The sequence below is a fragment of the Ammospiza nelsoni genome, chromosome Z (assembly GCF_027579445.1).
Source record: "Ammospiza nelsoni isolate bAmmNel1 chromosome Z, bAmmNel1.pri, whole genome shotgun sequence".
NCBI classification, from domain to species: domain Eukaryota; kingdom Metazoa; phylum Chordata; class Aves; order Passeriformes; family Passerellidae; genus Ammospiza; species Ammospiza nelsoni.
In genome coordinates this window covers 44,488,645-44,515,397 of record NC_080669.1, presented here as the reverse complement: position 1 = coordinate 44,515,397, position 26,753 = coordinate 44,488,645, and the positions used below count along the sequence as shown (strand labels likewise).

General features: G+C 34.3%; 1 protein-coding gene across 2 annotated transcripts in view; it reads right to left on the bottom strand.

The window, feature by feature from the left end:
• The window catches only part of FCHO2 (FCH and mu domain containing endocytic adaptor 2), an 86,225-nt gene that overhangs the window by 20,591 nt on the left and 38,881 nt on the right, over positions 1-26,753 (bottom strand). Inside the window, exons 9-18 of one of the 2 annotated variants that reach the window (XM_059491750.1) lie at positions 24,113-24,157; positions 21,882-21,954; positions 18,902-18,926; positions 11,397-11,451; positions 8,736-8,914; positions 7,708-7,732; positions 6,985-7,027; positions 5,969-6,063; positions 2,193-2,702; positions 1,481-1,584 (exon numbers count right to left, since the gene is read on the bottom strand). In XM_059491750.1, coding sequence (XP_059347733.1) covers positions 1,481-1,584; positions 2,193-2,702; positions 5,969-6,063; positions 6,985-7,027; positions 7,708-7,732; positions 8,736-8,914; positions 11,397-11,451; positions 18,902-18,926; positions 21,882-21,954; positions 24,113-24,157 — 1,154 coding nt within the window. The remainder of the gene's footprint in view (positions 1-1,480; positions 1,585-2,192; positions 2,703-5,968; positions 6,064-6,984; positions 7,028-7,707; positions 7,733-8,735; positions 8,915-11,396; positions 11,452-18,901; positions 18,927-21,881; positions 21,955-24,112; positions 24,158-26,753) is intronic. The other variant, XM_059491751.1, reaches the window with a different exon arrangement.

Sequence of the window (26,753 nt, the reverse complement as noted above, 5' to 3'; positions counted from 1 at the left end):
TGACTGAATTCCAGAAAGGTCTGAAAGAATGAACTGTGCATGATGACTAAATTGCATAGAAAACAAGAAACGTAGCTCCAGGGTACAGAAAACTGGTACTCCCAACAAGCTTAGGTGATCCATTCAGGATACTCCATCAGCTGAACTGACACTAGAACCAGGACTGGTGATCTCTCTCCCTTTCTCTTCCTGTTTATTTCATATGTTCCTTTCTCTTCCTTTTTTATTCTACCTCTTTATCCAGAACCCACTGTCATGCACATATATAGTAGGTCAGGGACTAACATACCAATTTCCATGTCAAGTGCATAATTTAATAATAAAGCTTTGTGAGTTTTATGGACCCTCTGACTTTAGTCATTCCTTTTGACCCCTAGCATTTGTGAATCTTGGGTGTTTCCTTTCCCCTAAGGGCAGGATGTCACAGTAACTTTTTTCCCCCATTTTATTGCACTTCTTGGCTTTGATAGAGACTTTGAGAATTGTAAAGGTAGTTAACATACAATGAAGACAACTGACAACCTTCTACTTGTATCCAGATAATGGTAAATTTCAAAAGCAACAGTATAAAATGAATGTAGCTTTGTTCAGGATCATACTTTATAGTAGAACAGATAAATGACATGAAGAACAGATTCCTTGGGCTAAGAGCAATTACTACAATTCTGCATTGGAAAGAGAAAAGAATTTCAAAATGAACTCTGTTCTGATCCTACAGAAAAGGGAAACAGTTTTAAAATATTCTCTCAGTTTTGTCAAAGCACAAGATGAAAATTTTGTTTGTACCAAGAATATGGTGAAAATATCTTCCGACCTTGAAAGACAATAAGAAGATTTTACCACAGGAACATTTTTCCTAGTCAGGAAGTCAAGTGAAACCTGCAGAATACTAATATTTACAGAGGAAATAAGGCATGGCCTAGTCTGATAGGCTGTTTGGTTATTTGCATTCTTTAGCACATTCCTTATAGGCAGGAGAACCCACATTGCAGGTACATGCAGACAGTGTGCAACCTCTCACTATCCTTACGGGCAACTGCTGTGATCTACCACCTCCCTTCTCCACAAACCAGCACCAAGTGCAAGGAGAAGTCACAACAGGACTACTTCTGTCAACATACAATTGAAAAAACCCCACTCATTTCCCAGAGCTTTGGTGATATCCCTAAATCAAGGGAGGTTTGTTAATAACTTCAACAGTATTTTGTTTTTCATTATCAAATTACCGATTTGCTCAATTAAAAACATTCAGCTGATGCAAAAATTATGGTTTGGACCTTAGTACTTGTGTTAATAATTATCTGTTGTAATGAGATAGTTATCATAAACTATTACCATGCCTATTTGGCAATGTTGAAAACCTGCTTATGTGATTCCCTAAACATTGGCTATAAAGTAATTCCACAGTAACAGAGTAAATGAATAGTGTATCTGAAATCAAGTCAAAATGGCAAATAAAAAAATAATAATTAATACGTACTATTTCATTAATCCCACTAAGTTTCCCGGTAGACAGCTTTGGTCTTGAAGCAGGCCTTGGTGGGGGTACAATGGTGCCCACAGAAAGAGGAGTGGTGGGCCTTGCTGAAATAAAGCAAAGTTAAGAAAATATTAGAAATATCACACTGAACATAAATAGTTATGTACTGGAGTAGAATATATAGAAGTGATGTTTGTATTAGAGGTTCCTATTGTAGAAGTGCCATGTTTAAACAGTTACCACAAATCATAAGTGCTTTTAAAATAGTGCCATGTGATACCCTGAAAACTGCATCTAAAAAAAGCATCATGGGCTTTCTCAATTCTCTCAAGTGATTTTATACCAACCACTCTTGGAAGCTTGTATGTAAAAAGAATTGTTTTTGCAAACGCAGTTGCTTAATCTTTGAGATCTCATTACTGTCTGACATCCCACAAAAATACATTCCCATCTCTAGAAAAGCAACACTGCATAGTTAAGAAAAAGCAATGCTTTTAAATGAATAATTTGAATTTTCTTCTGATTTCAAGCTGAATATTTACTTCACTGTCCCAACTGGTATTAACAAGCAGTTTAGTACATTCTAAGTAAGAAGATGAGTTAATTTTAGCATCAGTTGAGCAGTAATAAAAAAAAGAAAAAATGAATCCAAAGCTTGCTTTTTGGAGTCAGTTATTAGCAAAGAGCAGTACAGAATGCATGCTTTGCATACCCTTATTTGTATGAGCACAAGAAGACACTAAACTATAGTCCAGTAGTGCTGAAGATGATGCAGAAGATATTTCAGTAGCAGTGCCAGTTTCTTCAATGAATAATTGTTCATGGCATATAGAGTTATTGAAAAGGTCGCTTTGATCCTCAGAAGCACAGCTGTTGGAAGAATTCCCAAGCAAAGCAGAAAAGGCAAGGCAGGCATTTTCAGTTTTAAAATGCAGTCTTTGGGGCTCCTTCTTGTCTGTGCTTGTGTGTCTAATTGTAAGAAGTTCATCAGCAAAGGAAATCCACTGACTCTGAGACCGTGAAAAACAGGATAAAGTACTGGTACTCCCTGATGGCGCTGCTGTAACACCAGATTTGCACAAAGTGCTAATGGTAAAGCCTGGTGAGGATGGGCTTGTAGACCCAGAATCTGTCTGGTGTCCAAGCAAAGACTGAGATATTCTACACCCAGGCAAATCAGTGGTAGATGATGAGGAGCTTCTATTGTGCTCTGTTAGGGTAGCTGAAGGAAAAGGGAAGAATTGAAACTAGGACCAACAATGAAAAGATAAAATTTTCAATATTCAAAAAAGTATTCAATATCCACTACACAAGGACTACCAGCCAGCATGAAAAATAACTGCTCTACTAAAGTAACAACTCACAAATAGAATAATGAAAAAAGCCAGTCACATATCATATGTACTTAATTCATACTGCCAACCATGTCCCTTTCCATTTTTTAGTACATGAAAAAAAATTATTGTGTATGTCTCCACTTAAGGCTCTATTTCTCACAACTTTCCTTATTCTTTTGACTTCCTACCTGTTGCGATTTAATTTTTCTCATCTTTGTCTTTTCTTTCTTGCATCCTACTCCACTTTTGGTTCCTCTCCACAGCTTTCTGCTTTTAATTTCTTTCCTTATTTAATCAAACCTATCCTGCTCATTCCAAAGCCTTTGATCCTCTTAGTCCTAATATTTGTCATAGAAGGTCCAACGGATTTGGCTTTCATGTGAATGAATGAAGACAATGGAGCCACAAGATTCAGTCTGATAGTTAATCTGTCTATCAATCTGTGAGTAACAATATGGATGAGGCATCATCCACCTCAGTTTTCTTCCCCTCTCTCATCGTATAATATTATGACTGCTGAAAAAAGGAGTTTCCCACAAGTATTCCCTGCATTTGCTGTTGCCTGTTGCTCTAGATGACCATAGAAGCACAAAAAGCAAGGTTAGTCAATTCTCATCATCTTGCAGATTGCAGAGCTAGGAGCAACAGAAGTGATAACCAAAATAAAAAAAGAAACATATTTGAAAGTTCAGATCAAAAGTACAGTTTTCCTTACTACAAGGTCCTTTCGCCATAAAAAAATACATTCTTCAAGTCCACCTAACATTAGGAATTTTAACACACCTTTCCCTTTCAAGCAGATATTTGAACTATCATTCAAAAGCTTTAAAATACTACTAAAAATCCTATTTAAAAACAATGTGGACATATTAAGAACTATTTAAAAAATACATATGGATGAAAATAAGGAGGATAACTAATAGAAGCATTTTTTAAATATCAAGAACTAGCTAAAAATGTCTGTTTTGTTTGTTCAAGATAACAAAGTTAGCTTAAACTTATAATAAAGTGGGATTATTCATGGATGACCAAGATTACTTCTGTGTTGCATAAACCACTGTCTGCTCAAATACCAAGGTAGTTTAAGAGTTCAATGATTAACATGGTTATAAAACAACAGTTAAACAAATGTTTAAACCATAAGAGACATATACTGTATTCCACACAACTAATGTATGTAATTTAAGTTTGGGACTGAGATGTTCAAAAACTTAAAGCACCAGTTTACTACTAACCTTCAAGCTGAAGATAAAACATTGATTTTGAGGAAAATGCCATCTGATAAATATTTTTTTAAAAACTTTAAAAACTTACTTGCAAGTTAGCAAGCATTAGAACTCAATTTAAACAGCATGACTTACATTGATCCAATTTTTTTTAACCCCAAATGTATTAGAAATTTGTTACACTTTGGCACACTTACTTTCTATTTAATTCTACAGATTATTTCACAAATGTAAATATATCAGTTAACTTCTAGAACAACAGTGCTGGAAAGAATTATTTATCAGATAAAGTTTGCCAAGGCACAGATGTATCTAAACTTGATTTATGCCCACAAGACCCTCTATTGCACCAATTTCAATGAACTGCAGGGCTCTGTGTATAACCCTAATGGGTATGACTAGGCTAGATGATTCCCTGTCAGATAGAGGTACAGAGGATATTATGGATCTCTGCCATTACACATCAGCCAGAGACTACTTTTTCCACAATTCTGCTGTCAGGAGGAACTGTATGATGACTTCCTGACCTGCTTTCACTTCTCATCCAGGCACAGCAATAAACACCTGAATATAGCTACAACCACCAGTACAACAAGTTCAGTATCCTCTGCCTTTCTCTGCAGAGTCCAACACAAGACCAAAGTTATCAAAACAGAGTATTTTAAGAAAGCATCAAACTTTTTCAGAGAATTCCAGTAATGTATCTCTCTCTAGAATTTATTCTTACATGTGAATCCACCACACACATGGTGGATTCACTTGCCAATACTACTGACTGATTATGTAAGTCAGGATGAGAGTGTTATAATGAATTCTGTAAGCCAGATTTATTAAAACTGTAACCTTTAAGAAACATCAATTTGTTGTTAAAGACTAAGTTCTTAAAATCTGAAGTGTTACAAAGCAATGTTGACTGCTGCTAAAAGAACATTACTTAAGCCGAAAAACACCAGTTTTTCAGAATTCTCCGACTGATACATGTAATCTTCCTTATTGTTCTTCAATCGGCATGATTATGCACAGAAGAAAACTACTAGAAAGCCATAATGAACAAGGAAGTGAGGACTATTTTTGGAATACAAGTACTTAGTTAAAAGAATCAGGGAACACACTTCCTTTCTCAGGTGTGTGGGAGGAGGAAAGTGTCTACATTAAGAAAAAATTAACATGTTTGAGTAAAGATACACAGTAGGCAGACTGAAAAGACATATGGAACTATTTTTTGCAAAGACCAGGTTTCAGGAAAGCTTGCCAACTTGTCATACCAAGACGAGTATCCTACAACCCAAAATTCCTAAGCAACATGAGCTCTCTCCCTTCACCTCCCATATGCCACACACCATCATTTTCCTTGCAATATCCCTGCTTTCAGGATCTCAGCTTAATTCATGTCTCAGTCCTGTCATTTTTATCCATCTCCCCTTGGATTATGCTTTCACAACTCCTAACAGAATCATGCCTTCCTACAGGAAACAAGTTCCTCACAGCAAAGCTCTGCAATGCCTTTGTACTACATAGCCCAGCCAACTTTCCTGGAAAGAAGAAATCCATCCCAATTCATTGTGCAAGCTCAGCTTGTCTCACAGTCGCTGCAACAACCACCTTTTAATCTCCCAGCCTTACCAGCTGAAAAAAAATTGATTACATTCTAGATGGTGAGCAATTATTCAGTAAGTATGAGAAGGCAATAAAAAAGACAGGAGCAAAACAGAATTTTCTTGAAGTGTCTAGTACTCCCTCTTCCTTCTTGCTCTCTAGTTTGAAAGCCTTATATGCTGCCTTCTCAGTCATGTAATACTTGTAAGACAGTATACTGCTTTATAAAATTCTATAATTTATGCATCAAAGCACACCCCTTTGCAGTAACTGAAAAACCACAACATCCAGAAATATAGTGAACACCATCTCTACCATGAATATTTTACCTGAGGAAGATGAGGATGCCAAAGAAGCTGAAGAGGAAGACTCAAGAGAAGTGCTGAAGAGTGGATCCCATGCCAGGAAGTCACTGTTCCCCTTTCTATATTAACAGTTAAAATTGGAATAGAAATTAAAGATTTATGCATTCATAAAAATCACAAACTTCACTAGTAGTTTGATAATATAATAATTATAATAATTACAGAACATTTTGGCTTCAAAGGGATCTTTAAAAATTCTGTTCCAACCATGCTGACATCCCTAGAACAGGTTGTTTAAAGTCTCTTCCATACTGGCCTTGAACATTTCCAGAGACAGGGCATCCAGAACTTCTCTGGGCAACCCGTTTCCACATATCACCAGATTTCACAGTAAAGAACTTCTTCCATATATTTAATATAATACTACTCTCAGTTTAAAGCTACTCCTCCTAGTCCTATCACTACATAGTTCTTGTAAAAAGTCCCTCAATAATATGATAAAAACTGACAAATTAGTCTGTATTAGTCTTTGCATCTAAAAAGAAAAGAAGTAGTCAAAATTTGCAGGTCAAAGAACTGATTTACACATAAGGAGACTGTCTTAGCCAAAACTTCGGTGAAAATTTGTGTGTGGACATACTCCATAATGTCAGTTAAATAACTGTAATTTTTGAGACCTACATCTTCAAATTCATTCACTTCAGCATATATACACATAAGCAATGTATGCAGATCAGTGTAAATTTGTGTTTTGCAATCTTAAACACTGTACCATGGAAGACTAAGTCTGTCTTATTTAAAAACATTGTGTAGCTATGTAATTATAAATACCAACTGAGATTGATCACAATAAATCAAATGTATTTGAAGGGGTAAACAAATGAATGGAAATATCCATTGATACACACAGGCTTATAATGCAATAGATGTACAACTTAAGATAGGACTCAGCTGTCATTTCCAATGAGTTTCTGAGTTTAGAAAAATAAGAACAAACTCCTGCAAAACAGCACTTGATAGAATTTAAAATTTTAACTTACTCAGTAGTTGGAGCAGAAAATTTTGATTTTGTTAACTCTTCACCTAAGAAAAGGATACCATATTACCACTAAAAGCGTGAAACATAAAAATTTCATTTTCATTATAAAAAGATATTTAACATTCATGTTGGCAGTTCAAACAAATTACTATCAAAATGGAAAAAATAAAATGTATGATTTCTCATAACTTAAGTTTCCTTAACTATGAGAAGACTACATAGACCACTGCACTTCATAAGGCAATGTTGTTTGCTTGAAACTTCCTCCTTGAATTATACAGTTTACAACAATGTTCTTCAGCAAATCTGGTCTGGTTCCCCATTGACAAAAAAAAAAACCAAAAACCCCCAACCCTGAGTAATAGAAGCTAATGCTCTATCCTCTATGTCAGTATTTTATATCATAAACATGGTGTGCTTTGCTGGTTTGTGGATCATCCTAAACTTGAACAGGTGGAAGGGTTTCAGGAACTTGCACAGGAGTTTTTCTTATGGGGCAACCCCTTTGGCATCTGGATGTGTTCCTCATTACTGGCAGACAGGTCCTCACAACAGGGAACAGTCAAGTACATAGATAAGGAATAGTTATATAAAACTAACAAGAGAAGCATTTTGTTCAATTTAAAATATAGATATTTAAGAAGTTTATGTCTCCAACAATTAAAAAAAAGTTTTGTTTTCATTCTATGTTAAAAAACTAACAGACCAAAAGATTCACACTTACTGGATGAATTTTGATTCATTTGTGCCTGAAACAGGAAAAAAAAAAACCAGGAATAAGTTCTTCTACTGCGAAATAAACCACTTAACAGTTGAAGAGTTCTTATTTCCACTCAACTTCTTATGTGATATTTTATTTTCACTGCCAGGTAAAAATATCATGAGCTTGCGGAAGACCATGGAACATGAGCCTGGACAGAGCAACCAGGCAGCATTCCAGTTTGAAAATGCAGGAATAAATATTGTAGAGCTGACAAAAGGAGCAGCATTTTTAAACCTCTTTAGTGTTTGGGACAGAGAATTAAACAGCCAATGTATCTATCACATGGTACAGATGAAACGAAACACTCCTCATGTTTTCCCAACAAGTCCTCTCACACACTACACTTACTTAGTTTTAACTACAAATGCAAATAAAAAGCCATTCTCTACTTACAGAACTGTGCCTCTGCTTTCAAAATGTGGTGAGGGAAAAAAGAGAAAAATTATTATTTTAATATGTTATGCACACTATTTTCCTTAAAATCAGAACCAGTCTCACTCTGATCTGAATACTGTACTAGCATACCCTAATATTATTTATCATTTGTTGGTATAAAGGATTATTCCATGAACTGGCAGGATAAATCAGTAAAGCTGCACTGCAAATGTTACATGTATCCTCATTATATGACCTGTTTTAAAAGACTTGTATGTTATTGAAAACTAATTTTCAAATTACGTTAAAAGCCATGCTCAGCTAACACTAAGATGTAATTGAATGTCTCATGGTGGCACAAGCACAAACACAAGAACTGAGCACTCTAATGTCTCAAAGGAGACTTTAAATATGAGAAAAGTACCTAATGTTATATTGCAATATAGAAGGGTAATCTATATATATTGGAATATGAAATGTACCAAAAATTACCTAGTGCACAAGAAAAAATAATTACTGAACCTAGAAAAATTCTGAACATTATAATATATGTTTACACTACTGTTTCTTTGCCACTTTTCTATACATAAAAATACAAGGAACAAAATACTTACAGATATTGCTGGAGAAAGAGTGATGTTCCCTATGGATACTTTTAATTCATCCAAAGAAGGCATAGTGTATTGAGAGCTGTTATTTGGCTGGACAGGTTTTATTTCTACATGGAACCTCCTAGGTTCATCATCTTCAGAGTCAGACTCACTGGATGAATAGAAATGGTTCTCTTTGGTATGTTTGTGTCAGTTAAGGTAGAAATACCTCAAAGTCATCTGCTTAATCTACTTTATAATTCTGATCCATGAAATGCTCATAATAAGTGATCTCTTAGCGCATTTACATATATCCACAGTCCAAAATGCACAATTCAGAGTTAAAATTTAGGGGTTTATTCCATTTAACTTCAGAATGATGATTCTGTTCAAAAAACCATGGTGTCATATAACTGAAGAATGGCAGTATCTGTCATATAAATTAATAACTGCATATTTGAAGGCATAAGGTTAAATTTAAGATTCTACAGCAGCAACACTTCTACATGTAAAATTGTAGTTTGCAAGACTCCAACAGGGTTTCTAAGGGATGTATGAAAAATCTAGAAGTCTTTTAAATCAAATGAAGAAAAGCCTACGTTTTTTAATAAGCAGTGAAATGCCCATGGTAGCTGTGACTAACTTAAACAGTGAAGGAAAGAGCAGGAGCCACCGTTACTTGTTCTTCTTACAGTGTGACGCTAAAAATGTTTTTAGTAAGGATGCCAGTTAAACAGAAGACTGCACAGTAAACTGAACAATGTCAGCTGCTTGAAGTACTGTCATCTTTGGATAGAAAGAAATCATAATGACATCTCAGACCTCAAAATAAGGAAAATAAACAGCACTTTATTTGCACAGGAGCTGCACTGAAGAAAAGCTCTGAAAGGCCCAAGCTAAGTCTTAAAACCTGCATTTCTTTTGACAAGAAAAATTTGAAAATTTTCATCTACAGAAACACAAAGTTTTGTACCACCTGGAAGAAGTGTACATATTCTCTAAGTCACTTTTGTTATTTTCACCTAAAAATACGACAGACTTTTGCATTAAATTCCTTCAAACTATTCCATAACAAAGTTTTAAACCTAACATTCCAAATCCCTTTCAGCTGAAAGGACCTGAAAGTTGTGGTGAGGAAAAAGCCAAGTATTTTTATTTTACACCTCTTTTGCCTCAAAATGAAGCATTTATAGAAAAGGTTTCAAAGAAAAGTAATTCTAATTTCATCAACATATTTCTTGTCTTGAACATTATCACTGACCTTCAAGATTAATTTCCTACGAATAAGACAGTTCTCGTAAAGTGTTTGGCCTATAGAGATTTAAGTCACACTTATTATGATTGACTGTCATTATAATAAAACAATGTCCTCCAACAAATTATCTCATGAGATCCCAGTAACAAAATAAATTTCTAGAGGCTAAGGGAGGAAAAGAGAAAGTGAGCTGATAAATTCCTGAAGCTGGTCAAGATTTTCAGCAGCTGAAGTACTACCTTATGAGGGATTGCAAATCATGGATATTTTTCATAGAATGTATGCCTTTTCTTTTGTTTCACAAGAAGATATAATAAAAAATAAGATGTCCAAATGAATAAGCATGAATGTTGTTCACTTATCATGATAAGCATGAATGCTGTTAACTTATCTCTCACTTTCAGAAATACATGCAAGACATGAAACAATCCTCTCAGAACTGGATAAAAGTCTGTCACTTTTATATAGCAATTTTTTAAACAGACGGTTACATCAACGGCTTTTATTCTTACAGGACTCTTCCATGTGGATATTAGAGGAATATTCTGCAAAGCTGATGAAAACAAAGAAATTATGACGATGACCTGGCCACTGTAATGAGCTAGTAACTACTTAAACATTTTTGCAATTTAAGGTAATGGTACAGCCCAAATTCACCTTTTGTCTGAAGTACCCAGAAAATTCAGTGAATACATTTCCAAAAATTAGCTATCTTGCCAACATACTAAGCTTGCTTAGATCTATGGTAACTATTCCCAGCTCTTAAGTAGAACTTTCCTCTGTGGTGGTAGGAAAAATTGGACAAGAATTTTTCTCTAAAGCAACACGGGAATGGCAGAGAAAAATCTTCAGCCTCAATAAAGGTGACTCAGAACAAAATCTGCTCTGTATATGAAAGCAATAAAGCTTTCAATATGAAGTTATTAAAAAGACTGTAAAAGCTAAAAGCACCAATTGGAAACAGCATGTAGTGTAATGACTTCATTAAGTAACAGAAATTCTATTTCTACACTGCTCTAGTGTTACAAAAAAAAACGTGAGGGTGCAGGTATAGAACAGATAACCATTCAATTTGCTTTAAAAAATTTGGAAGCTTTATAAACTCTCTGAGAGCTTTTCATGGAGAGAGATTTGTGTGGAATTTTGGATCTGCAATGGATCTGGCAATTTTTTTGCTTTTCATTTTTACTGTCCTTTAAAGTTCCCAAGAGATCAGATCAGATCAGATCTAATCTAATCTTTAACATTTGCACACACACATCCAAGAAAAAACTGGGTTCATTTTACAAAAACTATGAGTGTAAGAATACAAGGTTGCAACATAGGCATAAATGTCATTCATCTTCCTTAACTTTTTAGTCAGTACTTCCTCTTTCCAAAGAATTGTAATAGCATCAAATAACTTGGCACAATAATGGTAAAAAGGATATCTTGTGTTGCTTCTGGTTTAATGCTGTATCCTTCATCATCTACATCAGGAAAGTTCTAAAAACAACAACAAAAATTATGCTATTGATAAATAACTAAAAAAACCAAGTCATTCTTACATCAGATCGGATTTTACATCATTGACAAATTAAAGTTGCAACAACTCATGAAAGTGATTTTTATTCAACATTATTACAATTATCTGAAGTTATGATCTGTCATTCAGAAGCTGTGTGACAAGGTATCTCACCACAAAATGTAACAAAACAAGCTCTAAATTTCCTGAGAAAACTGGCAAGTTTGAAGGGCATCTGCTTTAAATAATCAATCACTACTTAATTACTAATCATAATTACTAATTGCTCATTAATTATTAATCAATTACTTTATCAAAAAGGACAGAAATCAATATTATTTTAGCTTTAGTATTGAGTTAAATTAGGTTATAATCCTCTTGGCTCCAGAAAAATTTCCCAATTTTTACTGCTTTCAGCTAAGACACAAGGTATTCTGATGGTGCAGAGGCAAAACCTTTCCTAAGTAGTAGTCAATATTTAAGTATGCTAGCCAAAGCGCTGCTTGCAATTCCACTTCCCCTAGCACGAGCAGCATGCCTGCACTGTTACTTCAGAAAAGAATATCCACATCACAGGTGCTCAAAATTTTATTCCCAAGTTTTCCTTTACAAATCTCCAACACTATCCTGAATCTTCAAAGCCAATAAGCATCTGGGAACTTAAGTTCTGTATGTCTGTTCTTGCGGGCAATTAAACATAAATTGACAAGAATGATGTTAAAATAACTTAGAATGCTCAGCTAAGCATATAGTTTCATTAAAATAACTTTGGGACAGAGAGAAACAAGTCTCCAAGTTAATCTAAATTTTAAAAATGCACAAAACCCCTGCATCATGTGTTACATATACAGGAAAAACGTTCCCCACTCAGAACCAAAATAATCCACTCACAACTTTGTATGCATAGGCAGTGTATGTGAACTGCTTAATGTCTCAGTAAGTTTATCACAAAAAACCACAAACAAGGTGTCTTCAAAATGCAGTGATTTCAGTAGTTACTAATATGCTATAAAAATTAGAATATGTATACATATAAAAGTAATTTATTCTAGCGTAGCATCAGTATATTCTATCAGAAAACAGGTACTGGGAACCAATTTGACGAACAGATACGTATACACAGTATGGCCAAAACATAATCCGTAAGAAGTCAAGAGATACAACAAAATGACTTATGCTGGTGATTTCAAGTGGACAAGAAAGGAACCTCATGACTTCAGATAAAATTTGAAGCCAAGTTTAAAGAGAATGTCTCTGAACAGCTTTGGAAGTATAGAACATGAACATTAAAATGATTCAAATGTAGTTATCCTTCTGTATCTTTTACAGGTATCACAAATGGGATGTCTGATAATTCACTAAGAGAAAGTCTCTTCTATACAGTTCCCTAAATTTAGCACTTCTAAAATAAATGGAAATCACATATAGCTCAAACTTTCTGCTAAGAAAAGTATAAGAAATACAGTCCTGTACAGATGTAAGACACACCAAATTAAACACCACATCAAAATAACTAACTAAATAAATACACCAACAAAAAAGTAATAACAGTACAATCACACGGTCCAATACTTTAGCTTTACTTACTCAAATCAAGGTTCTTAGCTACGCTTGACCTCAAGCCGACCTTGTTTATATACCAAAAACTACTAATGAAACTTGACATCAAAGTAAACAGAATAACAATCTATAGCTACAGAGTAAGTTTATTTTCTTGTAATACTACAAATTCTGAATTCTGAAATTAATTTAGTTGTCACACCAGGTGATTTTACATAGATCAGGGACATTCATGGTCAAGATGAATTGAAAATCAATAAAAATCTTTAAATACACAACATTAATTTTTCTTAAAACTGGGCCATATATGTACAGGATATGATTACTGGGCTGACACAGCATGCACAATGTAGCTGGCAAAACTCACTGTTTTGATATTAAACTATGAGAGAACTTAAGTTTGTAGAAGTTATTTTCATTGTATTATTTTTAATTTACTGAATAATCTCTAGGATTAAGAAAGAACCAAAATCTTAAAATATTTAACTTTCTTTCTTAATACTTTCGTGACAATTATTTCTGATCTTGATAATGTACTTGAATCATCTATTCCTGAGAAATAGCCCTTCAGCATGCAGTCTGTTTTCACAACTTCATGTATAACAGAGATGAACACCGTATAGCTTAAGTTCCGAACACAGGAGAAGAAAATTCCTTCCTTCTCTTTCAGCTAGTCTATGCTACCACTTCTTTTCAAACTCTGTGCAGAAAACCAGAAAACTTAATTTGTAGTTTTTTCCTGTATTTGAAATTTAAATACATGGATTTAAATAATTTCAAACATCTCACATGAAACAGCATATACACACATAAATAATATGCCTTGTATTTCCAGCCTTGTCAGCAATTCAGATTGATTGGATCTTGTGCCAATTTATGATCATTAACACTTGGTTTAATTAACTAGATACTGATCTAGCTGAACAGTTAGAACATCGGCTGGACTAGATGATCTTATAGGTCTCTTCCAGTCTTGAAAATTCTGTGATTCTGTGAATTTATATTTTTGTATAAACCAACATATAAAATGGGTGGAATGGATACTTGATATACCTTTGCATAGACAAAGGCAGATTGTGTCTGATTACAAATTACACAAGTACAATAATACTTCACAATCTTACAAGTTGACTAGTATTTCAAAATACTGCTCTTAATATTTTGAATGGTTGAACTGATGAATATGCTTTCTGAAATACCAACATTTCATTTGCAAATTTACAATTTACTAACAGGAATAGATAACACAGCAACCTGAGAGAGACACATACTCATGAATCTGATGTTAATGAGGCATATACATTTATTTGTCTAATGTTTACTCCCTTTTCCACACTCCTACAATTACAGAACTACGTATTATGTCATGAATAACCGTGTATCTTAAATATCAGGCACACAACACAGGTAAAACCTGATTTGCCTACCATGCTGATCAGAGTTTAAGTTCACAACCTACATATATAATTTTTGAACTTCAACACACAAAGATGATGATCTTTGCAAACTTCAGCCTTTGGGAAAAGTTATTATTAATACAATGGGGATGGACGTCTGCTTTAGCCTCCTACACAAATATGTGCAGTGTTCTTTACAGTCAAAAAGCTCCCAACTACCTCATTATGCATGTGAACTGAACTCTGCAAAGCAACTAGAAAGAAACCAACTGCAAAGGCAACTGCACCTGGCGGACTTCCAGGAAGCCTTTCTGAGGTTCTGTTAAGCAACTAAACATGTAGCTGTAAAAGCCAGTTTTCACTGTGTTTGCAGATGTAATGCATTAATTGTGATCTTATATAGCTGTAAACATACACCAGAAACTTAGGTCATATACCTTTGTCTTTGCTGTGACATATTCTACAACCTTTATGGGGTTAATAAATTTTCAAAGAAATAAAACATCAGGCCTTGATAAATAAAATTAAATTTCCTGTATAAGAAGCTTGAGGACGAAGCATTCTATTAACGAAACACATTTTTCAGCTTTGGTGAATAATTTATTTCAGTTTCCTTGCTCTGTCCCATCTGTCATTTAAAGTGATTGAAGAAGCCACACCATTACCATGTCATTAGTGTCTCTGGGCTACATACAGAGGACAGGGGACTAAAGGGCTAATTGATGTAGCTAGACTACAGAGCACTGTGGTCTAGCTACGTCATTTACCCTTTGCAACACTAGCACTGCTGACAGGCTGGTCGTCAGTCCAGAAGCAAAGAACCTTCACCATGCCCCAGTTTGATTTCTTTATATTTTCTCTTCTCCTGGGATAACTACAGTGGTTATGAGAACTCTTTATTAAGTTTTCCTGAGGGTATGCTTCAAGATGCAATGCAGCTGAACAGCTCACTCTATTTTCTTCTGCAAGAACTCAATTGGCTTCCTGTAATCCGGATGAGGACTCAAAGTAAGCAGCTGAAGCACATAGGCTGGAACAAGAGAACAAAAAGGCTCTCCACTTCTGACATATCTGAGGTGTAAATTTGACTCTGACATATACTTAGGTTAAGACAGAGGCATAATATTGGCCTCCTCTCCTTAGGGTGCCTATTAACCCAAAAGACACAGAGGAAGAGAGCAGACAGTTTCTCCTATTGTTAGAAATGCAGAAAGAAAGAAAAATGGGAATTCAAAGTGCCCCTTTCTTGTGCTGTGACAAAAAGCCTTTTCCTTAATAGCAACTATTTGAAAAATGCCAGAACAAAACGCTGTAAAATGCAAATAAAGAAAAATACTTGAATTTCAATAAATATTAGATTACACTTGTGTTCCACTTTTCAGAAATTGATGGTTCCAAATTCAACCAGTCCCCAAAAATAAAAAAATGGTTTATAATTCTATATAATCTCATATATTAAGAGGTTAATGAAAAGTTTTGGATGCCTTGATATGTGCTTGCATTTCAGTTTCCCATGGAAAAAAAACCTTTCAGCATTATGTTCTGTACATCCGTGACTCCCTTCTTAATTACTTTTGAACTTACTGGACAATTTCAAATGGATTTGACAGAAAGAACAGAGAACTCAAAGATAATTACATTACTACAGTCTTTATGAAAATAGGCAGTGAAGTAGAAGAAGGAGATCAGCAAGCATCCTAACCAAGGGAAGGGTTGCAATCCCAATTCAGATCTTACTGGACACAAGTGGAACCTTGTAAATGTTTTCCTGAAATAAAAGCTTTTATAGAGCTCATATCTTCCTAGAGAACATCTCTAGAGACATGGCAAACTCATGGGAAACAAGACATTTCAGCCTTTAGAAAAATGTTCTAAGGCAAAACCCCCATACAAAGTCAGTCTTCTATCTCTTTCAAGTGACACTTTCTACTACAGACTTTCCACTTTTCTCAATTATCAAGGTTTAGCTTAATGGAAGTTACACTATAGACTGACATATAAAAAACTCAGGAATTTTAAATCTCATGAGATACTGTCACCTATATTTAAACTGAGACTGCTTATTGAAGTGGTCAACTTTTTCAACAAACACCACTTCTCAGTCCACAGCTGCCTACTGTGAGCACACGAAAACCTCTTACAGCCATTACAAAAAAATACTTACTGGAATTAATGTCTTAATAATTTATTTTCCAGTATATATAATCTGGCAGCTACAAAACGGATGAGCATAAGCGTATCTGTCTCACCACATATAAATGTGACAGGATTTTGGGACAAAAGACATTTTTGACCCATTGCACCATTTTGCTTTTGGAAACAGAATAGAAGCTTGATAGACTGTGTTACACATTTTGCACTAGTGAGAAGGCCTTCACGGTATTGACTACATAATAGGTTCAAAGATCCACAGTAGCCCACAGAACTGGTAGATAATAGACAGAAATCAGTTCTTCCTACATCCTTAACTTGAAAATTTGCAGTATTTTTACCTTGGTCTTTATATATAATTGAAGACTGGTTATCTCTTACATTCCTTTCACACAATTAAAATTCTTGACAAATAAACAAAAGCCACCTTTAAAAAAATGACCACGTTAATCATATATATGCCAGAGAGGCTTTCTGTGAGTGAACAAAATTGACAAAATAATAACTGGGACATCTTAAGCTGAATTTTCTGAGGTCTATTCCTCAGTATTTCTTAGAAATCAAACACAAATTAATATTGTTTTAATATTTTTGTTTAATAATAATTTTCCAAGTTCATTTTCTTGAAATGCATTATTTGTTGCAAATATCCATACAAAACAAATCTTCCTAGAGATGATAGAGACTGTTCAAAGCATTTAGATTAGGTTTCAAAAATTAAACAGAAAGGAAACCCATAAGTAAAAGCCAAGAAAAATTAGAAGCATTTGAAATGAGACCTTTCAGAAGAGGACTCCAACCTTAAAACATAAAAGCATTTTGGACTGCTTGTTTGTTAGGGATGAAATGAATCTTTGTAATTTTTTCACTACAATTACAATATCGACTTCTACTTTTAAAGCATTCAATCACTATACAGAATACTACTGTGGCTTGAAAAAAGCAAGCAGAAATCACAGACCAAATTTTAAATTCCAAATGCAGTCATAAAATATTGAGCAGGCAAAAAAAACCAAACCAAAAGTATCAACAATTAACCTAGATGATCATATGGTATGCCTCATGTAGCCAGATAGAATGCCAAACCAATTTATACTCGAATTTTTTGAACTAATTGTTTTCCAAAAACATGGAGACAAAATAAGCATAGAAAATAAACACTGCAAGTCAAATGCAGTTGTGGTTCACTCCAATGACTCAACCTGAACTGTCAAATGATTTTATTTCCATGAGAAGCCTGAAAATTATAAGGATACTTCTATTGTTAGTTTCTTTTAAATGCACCCAAGGAAAGAAACTTACTGTAATTCAAGATGGTTGCACAATATAAAGTAACTGTCTTGGCAAGAACTACACATCTGCTCTTACACATACAGTTCTGTTATGTGGCAAAACTTAATTTTCCCCATTTAGAAGGATAGTTTTACTAGATGTTTTAAATCAAGTTTCTCAAAACAAATTTTAATATTAGGTACTAAAACCTCCTAGTTACCAAATAAAAATCAGAAAATTCACAAAGTGAACTTGAAAACTTAAATTGTGTAATATAATTTGCACCTAAATGAATGAATGAAAAATACATAAGCCTACAGAAAATCACTTAGATTGCTCTGTAAATTTTTCCCAAACATAGCTACAACAAGTTACAATCTTTGTTATATGTTAATTCAAGAGAACATATGTGTTTGCATAAAAAGAAAAGACTAAATTAAGGAAATGAAAATCATTAACATATCTAATTTAATTTTAAACAGCCACTTAACCTGAATTGACTAAAAAAAATTGTAAGGCCTATCACAGATCTAACAGTAATGAAAACTGGACCATTAATAAAGTGCATCTAGAAATGCTGCATTTACAGTCATATTTTGAACAGTATATTCCTACACTCTATTGCCAGTGGTAAAGCAGAACCCAGTCAATATTAGAAGGACTTCTCAAAAGAAACAGTGGTAAGCAGAGGAATATGACAACACACAGTTGAGTCCACAATAAACTACATCTTTTTTCTTTCTTAGAATCTATTAGCCAAGGAATTCAGACTATTAGCTGAAAAATAAAGTAACATATACTTGCAGTGAAAACACCTTGCTTAAAACCTACTATTATTAGGAAACAAAAATGTATTACTGACACTTGTTTGTACATACCGCTGAAGATCATGTACTGCACAAAATTAACACTTTGAGTATGCAATAAAAATACTAAATCTTTTACCAGATAAATTATGTATTGCAGGGACTGTATGTAAGTTGAGTTTCATCAGATTGTGGGGTTTGATAGTATAAGCATATGTATTTATTTTGGAAATAAGTCTACTTACGACTGAGTCTGCATCTGGACACTCCCTATTTAAGAAAAAAAAGAAAGAAAATTTACAATTATAGAATGCACAACTTATTTTATTCACACAAAATCTCCTCCAATATTTTCAAATTACTTAAGACAGTGCATTTGACCCTTTTGCCTCTCATACTCTTGAAATTTTTACTTTAAATAATCCACATTCAACTGAATGAGATTTAAATAACAGCTGACAGCTTATGCTCAAAACACTGCAGAAAAAAAATCAGAAAACATTATGAAAAATCAAACTCACATATTACTGAAAAGAATTAGAAATAATAACAAAAAAATCAAGGAAAGTGAGGACTACCACACTGTGTTCTGGATGAATATACTTTAAGTTTCAGGTCTTCATGGGTGATGGGTGCAGTAAGTAGAAGTCACCAATCCTAATAAAATAGTCTACCTGCAAGTGCAAAATGTTTTGGACAAAACCCAATTCACAAAGAAATTAAGATTTTCTTCAGAGGAATTCAGAGCTTTCTCTTCTGGAGTTTCATTCTTAGTTCATGTTTGTCAAGCATAGTTGCAGTCAAGTACTAGAAGATGCTGAACAAAATAACTGAGTATCCTCCTAGAAAGCACTTCTAGGAAAAAAAAGTAAGTTGTCTGCAGGAAGGCAGTGGTTGCAAGCACATTATTCACAAGTGTTACACTTTTCCACTGCAACTTCAATTTGAGTAGAAGTACTTAAAATAATAAATGACACTATTCTCTCTGATGTCTTCAAAAACCAGAAGCAATTACATTTACACAACATGGGAATACTTGAGTAGAGTACAAGTCCTCTCTAATTTGCACCCTGAAAAATCATGATGGTGCAACTGAGCAAGAATGCTTTTATATCATTAGTCTGAACATCCTACACACACGTATAGAAAAAAGAACATGGAAAAACAAAATGCATTGTAATCTAAAACATCTTCTCTGAAAAAATAAATAGGCTAAAAGCAAAAATGTAGCTTTTACTACAGTGTGTTAAAAACAGGTGCAAAAAACTTGCTAACATGGAAGCATTAATACAAAATTCAGTACAGCTTGTTAAGGAAATGACAGTGAGATGAAGGACTTCATCTTCTCTGAAAGGCCTGACACAAAAGAAGACACATGTGATCAAATTTCTACTTGGTTTACATCTTTCATAGCAACAGAGCTGTTCTGAAAGATATTTTACTGCTTGAAAAGACAAAGCATATTCTTCTCTTGAGAGATACGGTTTCAAAAAGTGTCTGTGTGCAAACAAGATAGCCTGAGATACGTAACAGTTGAGAAATGTGAAATATAAGGCAAATGAATGAATATATTTCAGCCCACAATGAAGATTTCCAAAATTAGTGAGCTAAGATATCTTAAACAGAAATGGCAGATCTAGACTCAGAAGAGTACTACCGACATCTCCCAGGATCTGTTCTATAGATGCAAGGAAAACACAGCAGTTTATAAATGCTGGTGAGGTGGAGAACAAGGACATCAAGCTGTAGATAAAAGTTCTTTTAAATCACTAGATTTACTAGATCATTCCTTTTAAATTAAAGAACTAGGTCATGCTTCTGCTATAAGGTAGTGTTTCAGAAAACAGAGATTTTATAAGAGAATTTAAGGATTCTAGATAAAAACTGAAACAACCAAATAATGCAAAGCAGTGGTTAGAAGTGTGATCCCTGGCTAAACTACAGCAATATATAAGAGAATGCACCCTGTGTGGTATTTCCCTGAATTAAAACCACTACTAGACACACCAGTTCAGGCATCAACAGTTTAAAAACTATCTTGACAAACTGAAAAGCCCACTAACCATGAGAGTTTTTCTAGATTTAGAAAGCTTGCCCTAGACAAATGAAACAAGCTCACAGACTAATATACACAAGTCCAAGGGAGGACTTGATTTCTCTGTGCAGAGAAGTTTCTGATGACAGTTTCATCATTTCCAGTCTGTAACAGGATCATCAGCTGAAGATTAAATCAGACAAAATACAGACTAGCAATCTATATCTCTAAAGAGATCATAAAAGAAGTATTAAAATATATTATGTAAACACATAATGAAGCCTGTTATTTATTTGTGATGTTCTAGTTCATTTAGTAGTTATGGTTTAATGCAAGAATCTCTGTAAATGCCTATGGCACTTTCATAGAGTGTGTGAATATAAAAACAAAATACTATTAGCACCTGCTGTCCTTAGGTCGCGAATTTTTCAGCAGTATGTTAAAAAAACTAACACTGGTAGAATAGTTTAAAAATTATTTTTAAAAAGTATATATGCGGATGTTGCCTCTGGGAATATTTCTGTATTGTCAAAGTTGTCAAATTGTAAGCTGTCTTCTTGAGAAAATACATGTAGAAATATGAAAAAAAATACACTGACCATAAATACTAATATAGATACTGTGAATAATTCCCCTCAGGACTGTTATTCAAACTCACTTTTTGCACAGATTAACTCCTCAAAGACTGAGTACATGTAAAGAATATGGCATAGGGTATATCTGGGACATCAGTCCTGATCTAGAATGATGGTGTTTGAGAAGGGAGTGTGCTCATGATATACTGCATTTTTCTGTCCTTCGACGGTATATGCAGAAGTTCCTCTAACAGAAGAATACCTGAAGCTTCAATTCTGCAAACACAGCCATCAAGTACTTTTACCACATACAGACATATTTTACTAGGATTAATGTGAATTACATATCTACAAAGCTGACATGTAGAAGACATACTTACCTATGCACAGGAAAGAATGAAACATGAGCTGACTACTATGAATATGCTTGTTATTTGTTGTTATTATGTTAAAATCCTTGGTCACAAAAATTGTAAATAACTGTGATGTTTTTGTATTCATTGTGTTCCTTCAAACGGCTGTTATAAACCTTTTTTTTGGTTAAATATTGGTTATTTTTTATCCCCATTACTAGTTGTCATACAAAACAAGGCTTCAGGGTGGAAATATACTTACACAGATTCAGTATCTTTTTCTTTTTTCATTATTCCTGATAAACCAAAAGGCTTCCTTTTCCGTGGTTTTATTCCTATGGAACAAACACTTTTCATTCATAGATCAAAGAGATAAAGGCATATTTAGCAATGTCAAACATAGATGCATATGAATCCAATGTTTTAAATGCTGCCACAGGTATGCAGTGGAGACAGGTATGGAGCCAAACTAAGGGAACATTATTCCAATTTGCTTTAAGCGAAATACAAATTTTAAAAAAATTAAAATAGGGTTCAACACATTAGTTACAAAATTCTTAAAAAACTGACTTGGATCTCCAAGTTGGGTATAAAGACTCTGTTTTCTTTAATAAACAGTTTTGAGGAAGAAGATTCTGCTCACAAAAACTCAATAGGATGCTGCTCCAGGTGATACTGAATAGTCATGGATGAGAAACTGAACATTGCCTTCCCCAGCTAGTGCAGTTCAACAGTTACCCTGTGGTTATTTCTTTTGCCCTGTGTGCTCCCAGAAGCTGCAAGCTCCTGCCTTTCCTCAAAAGTAGTATCTTGGTCCCATTAAAAATAAGAGTGTTTCTTGGCTTTCCAGCTGATGTGAGTTCATGATTTCCCAGTGCTGCATCCAGCTCCAATACAGCTTCTCACCGAGTTTGGAATTACACTTCTCCCCTTTTGTTTCTTCCCTGCTTTTAGCACTGGATACATACAGCTATGGTACTGAAAAAAGTACTTTCATTGCTTTCATTCCCACTTAATGTACTAAAACTAAAATACACTTAAATATTCCCTCAGACTTACTGCCACATCTGCTTCTTTACAATGTTTGCTGAGGCAAAGCAGACTGCCAAACAAAATGACTAAGTGCAAGCATCTGATCCAACTGGTCTACAATTTGGTTTCGATGCATGATACTACTGGCAGCATGCTTTTGAGGAGAGTGGTAGAAATAATTTGGTTTCCAAAATTAAACCACTGTTAATCCAAGCACTTTATTGTATTTACCTTTACAAAAATATATTACACAGTGCATAAGAAACCTCTCCACTCCTAGAAATTTTCAGTAACTCTAAACTTCTCAAATCAGGTAGCTGTAGAGTCAGTAATACATACTGAGGAACATAATTTTTTCCAAGATTATTTTTAATTGTCTGGGCTTTGTTTTTCCTCTGTGTCTTATGCAGACCAAATAATGGCAAATGGAGTATGAGACTAATTTCTGAATATGGATCTTCTCTGCTTCAGTTAGAAGAGATTTTATGTCTCAGCCAAAATCTTGGCAACTTAAAAAAGCTTTTGGATGCTATAAGTTATACTGCTGACTCCTCAGTCCCACAAGTAGACATAGCTTATAGACAGAAAGCAGTTCTTAACCACTTTAAACAATCCCCTAAGTAAAAAAGGCTGCACCAACAAAGAAAGAATTTGCAACCATAACACTACATTAGGCTTAGTTTAACTGACACAGTAACAATGGGAAGAGCCCATTGTTTTGACACTTGCAAATTAGGCTACAACACATTCATAACTGAATCAAATCCAAACCTCTGCAAAGACCAAGCAGCCAAAGTACACATGTGAGAAACACTCAAATTATCTGACTTTTATGCATTACTCGTTTAAAGCTTTTATAGGATTTGATGCCTAGAAAGGCTGATCTGGAACAGAGACTAGACTTAGTTAAATGAACAAAATAGGTATTTACTGAAAGGCCTTAAAAGGATATACCTTGGACACTACAAGAGCCTGGTTAGGGCTACACCCAGGATGAATCCAAGATGGATTCCGGTCATGAGTTTTATACTTTTGTAAGTTTTGGTTCAACTATATATTGGGTTCAATTGTGCAATTACAGCTCCAGGTCATGAAGTCTCATGGCTTGCCCCCTTCTCTTTGCCGCTGTTTATAGTTTCTGGGTAATGGCTGTCTGTGATTCTCTACTTGGGAAGGGATTGTTTTGTCTAACTACCCGGTGAAGAAAATCTACTAATATCTAATATGAAATTTCAGAGTTGCATACCAGGCAGCAGAGAATCTGAAAAATTTAAAAGCTAAAACCCAAGGCATCAGTCTTATTGTCATTGAACTTTGTTTCTCAAAAGGAAAACTGCATTTTAGTCTACTGGAGCACTTTACATTTATACAGACTCACACACTGATGAGTACCCTTTGCTTCACAGTTCAAGTACTAATCCACAGAATTCTTGCGTAAACAACTATGCTATGGCAACTCACCTTCAGCTACACTGGATGTGTTACATTCTTCAAACTCAATAGGGCCTTAAAAAAATGACAATGAAGATAAACATTAGGTCAAATTTCACCTTTTTTAATGACAACCAATATTTCCTGAAAATATGAGATAATCAAATCAGAAATGTTGGTATCAAATGAAAGGCACAATTACTCTGCCAATGGCCAAAGATACTGCAAAATCACACATGTGAAGCAGTTTTTTCACTCCTTCATATTGAAAAATTAAAATACTAGTCATCATCTAACTACAATTCAATTGCCTATATCTAATTGGTGTCTTCATTCAAAATTGCATTTATAATATAGCATCAGTGTAAGGTTTTAAATTCACCTTCTTTTAATGAACAAGAACTGTATAAGTAAAAATGAAAAAGGAAAAGCTTTAGCCCTAATTTTGAAAGTCACACTTTTTCTAACCCTGCATTGCTAGTTCTAGTGCTTCCTCTCCACAGCCAATAGCCTACACAATCAGAAGTGCCATGTAAAATCTTAAACACAGCAATAAATAATTTTTTTTCCAAAAAATCATTAAGACCCAACAGGACCAAACCAAAGAGAACACCAGCTAAGCCCTAGATCTAAAGAAATTCCTCACATTATATTTGCCACAAATTAACAGTTCAACAGCAGTCACTTGCCACTAACAGTCAGTTGCCATTGCAAATTGATGTCCTAAGCCTTATTTATTCCTATATATTCCTAAACCTAGAATTTATTTAATCCCACTCTGAGACATTTTAGGAAGCATGTGTACAGAAAGCAGCATGAGTTTCTATAGGATCTTGTTCAGGGAATGATAGAATCATACCATCATACTTGTGGAAGTGCAATGAAAACAAAGAGCACATGCAGGCTGGCAACTTTTCTTCCAGCCCATGTTGGATTACCTTGTATCCGTATCCACAGAAGAAAAAGTTTAGCATGCTATCACTGTGCCACAGGGGTTATTCCTTACCTTTCTACAAACACTCTGATAGCATGCACACAAGTTTATGTACAGAAACGTGACAGATAAGAGAGAGGGGGGAAAATAATACTTCTAATGACTTATTTTCTTTTTTAATTATGGCATGCTCTAAGTATTAATTTATATTTACTGTAATTAAGACTGAGTTTGCAAAATTTTCCTTATCAATAAAAACAAATTTAAATGTTTGTAAACAGCAGGATCAGATTTTTGGACTAGAACCCATCAATATCTCACTTATCATAATGTAATTGTTTGGCCTCCAAATGATGCTCCTGCAAGCAGAATATTAAAAGACAAATCTCAAATAGCAGTCTTAACAGATCTTTAAATTTCAATTAGCAAATGACTTCAAATGCAAGTCTAATTATTCAATACAGAAAGACAAGATGCAAATTCCTTACAGTTCTCTCATAAATATATGCACATTTTACACTGCTCTTCCAATACTTTTTCCTTTGCACTTCCCTAAATCTACAGTAAAACAAAGTCAGCATGCTCCCAAATGAAGCAAACTTGACTACCTTGTAAAACAAAAGAACAGAAAAAAAAGACCAGGAAAACTGATTTTTAGAACAGTACATGTCTACATCTCCATATTGATTTAATAAACATTTTATTTTACAAAATTAAACTATTGTTCACAGGATATTAAGCAAGACATTCATAAAAATGCCATAAAATGTAGAAGCTGAAGAACTCAACTTTTGCTTCTTCAGAACTACACTTCAGACCACATATTTTTCATCACTTTACTAATGATTCAACTACTTCTATTTCTTGCTTCTATACATATTCTCATTTTGCTAGGAAAAATCTTTAAAAAGCCAAAACAATGACATTCGTCCCTAAAGCAAAAGAAAGGAACCTGTAAACACTGAGACTTAAATATATTTTCAGAGGAATAAAATACTCAGGCTTTTTCAGAATTCCACCATTTCTTTACCCTTTCTACTAAGAGTGATCCCCTTAATTTTAAAACTTTTACACTAATGATTAAAAAAATAATGAAGGCTTAAATACAGTTTATCCATATTTCAGATCAGTATCTTAACTTCCACTTTAAAATAATCAGAAAGGAAAGATTTTTTTCAACAACACATCCAAGTTACTCTATTTTTTTCCATTATGCTTGCTTAAAACACTTGTCTTTAAAGGTGAGGTTTTTACACCTAGTAAGAATTTATATTTGAAGACACATTCTTCCTTACTACAGAAACACACAGATATCATGTGAACCAGTTACAATACAAAAACCTATTTTGGTAGAAACTTACCTTTCCTACTCAAATTTGTATAGGGCCCTTCTTCCTTCAGAATTTCAGAAATTCACATCAGTGGCTGTCTCTAATTAGCTCAGTTGGTTAGGGCATGGTGCTATTAACACCAAGGTTGTGGGTTCAATCCCTATATGGGCTATTCACTGAAGAGTTGGACTTGAGGATCCTTGTGGACTCTTCCAATTAAGAAATATGTAGTGAAATTTTAACAGTTTTAAATTTTCTCACAAGTTTTGTTCTGTAACTTCAGATCTCCAACAGTTCTGCTTCCTATATGTCTGCCTAAAGAGTACCATATTTTGACTTGGGCATAGTATTTTTAATCAAAGTAACATTTCAGAAATAGACATTTCCTGTCCAGTGTGGCACTCTA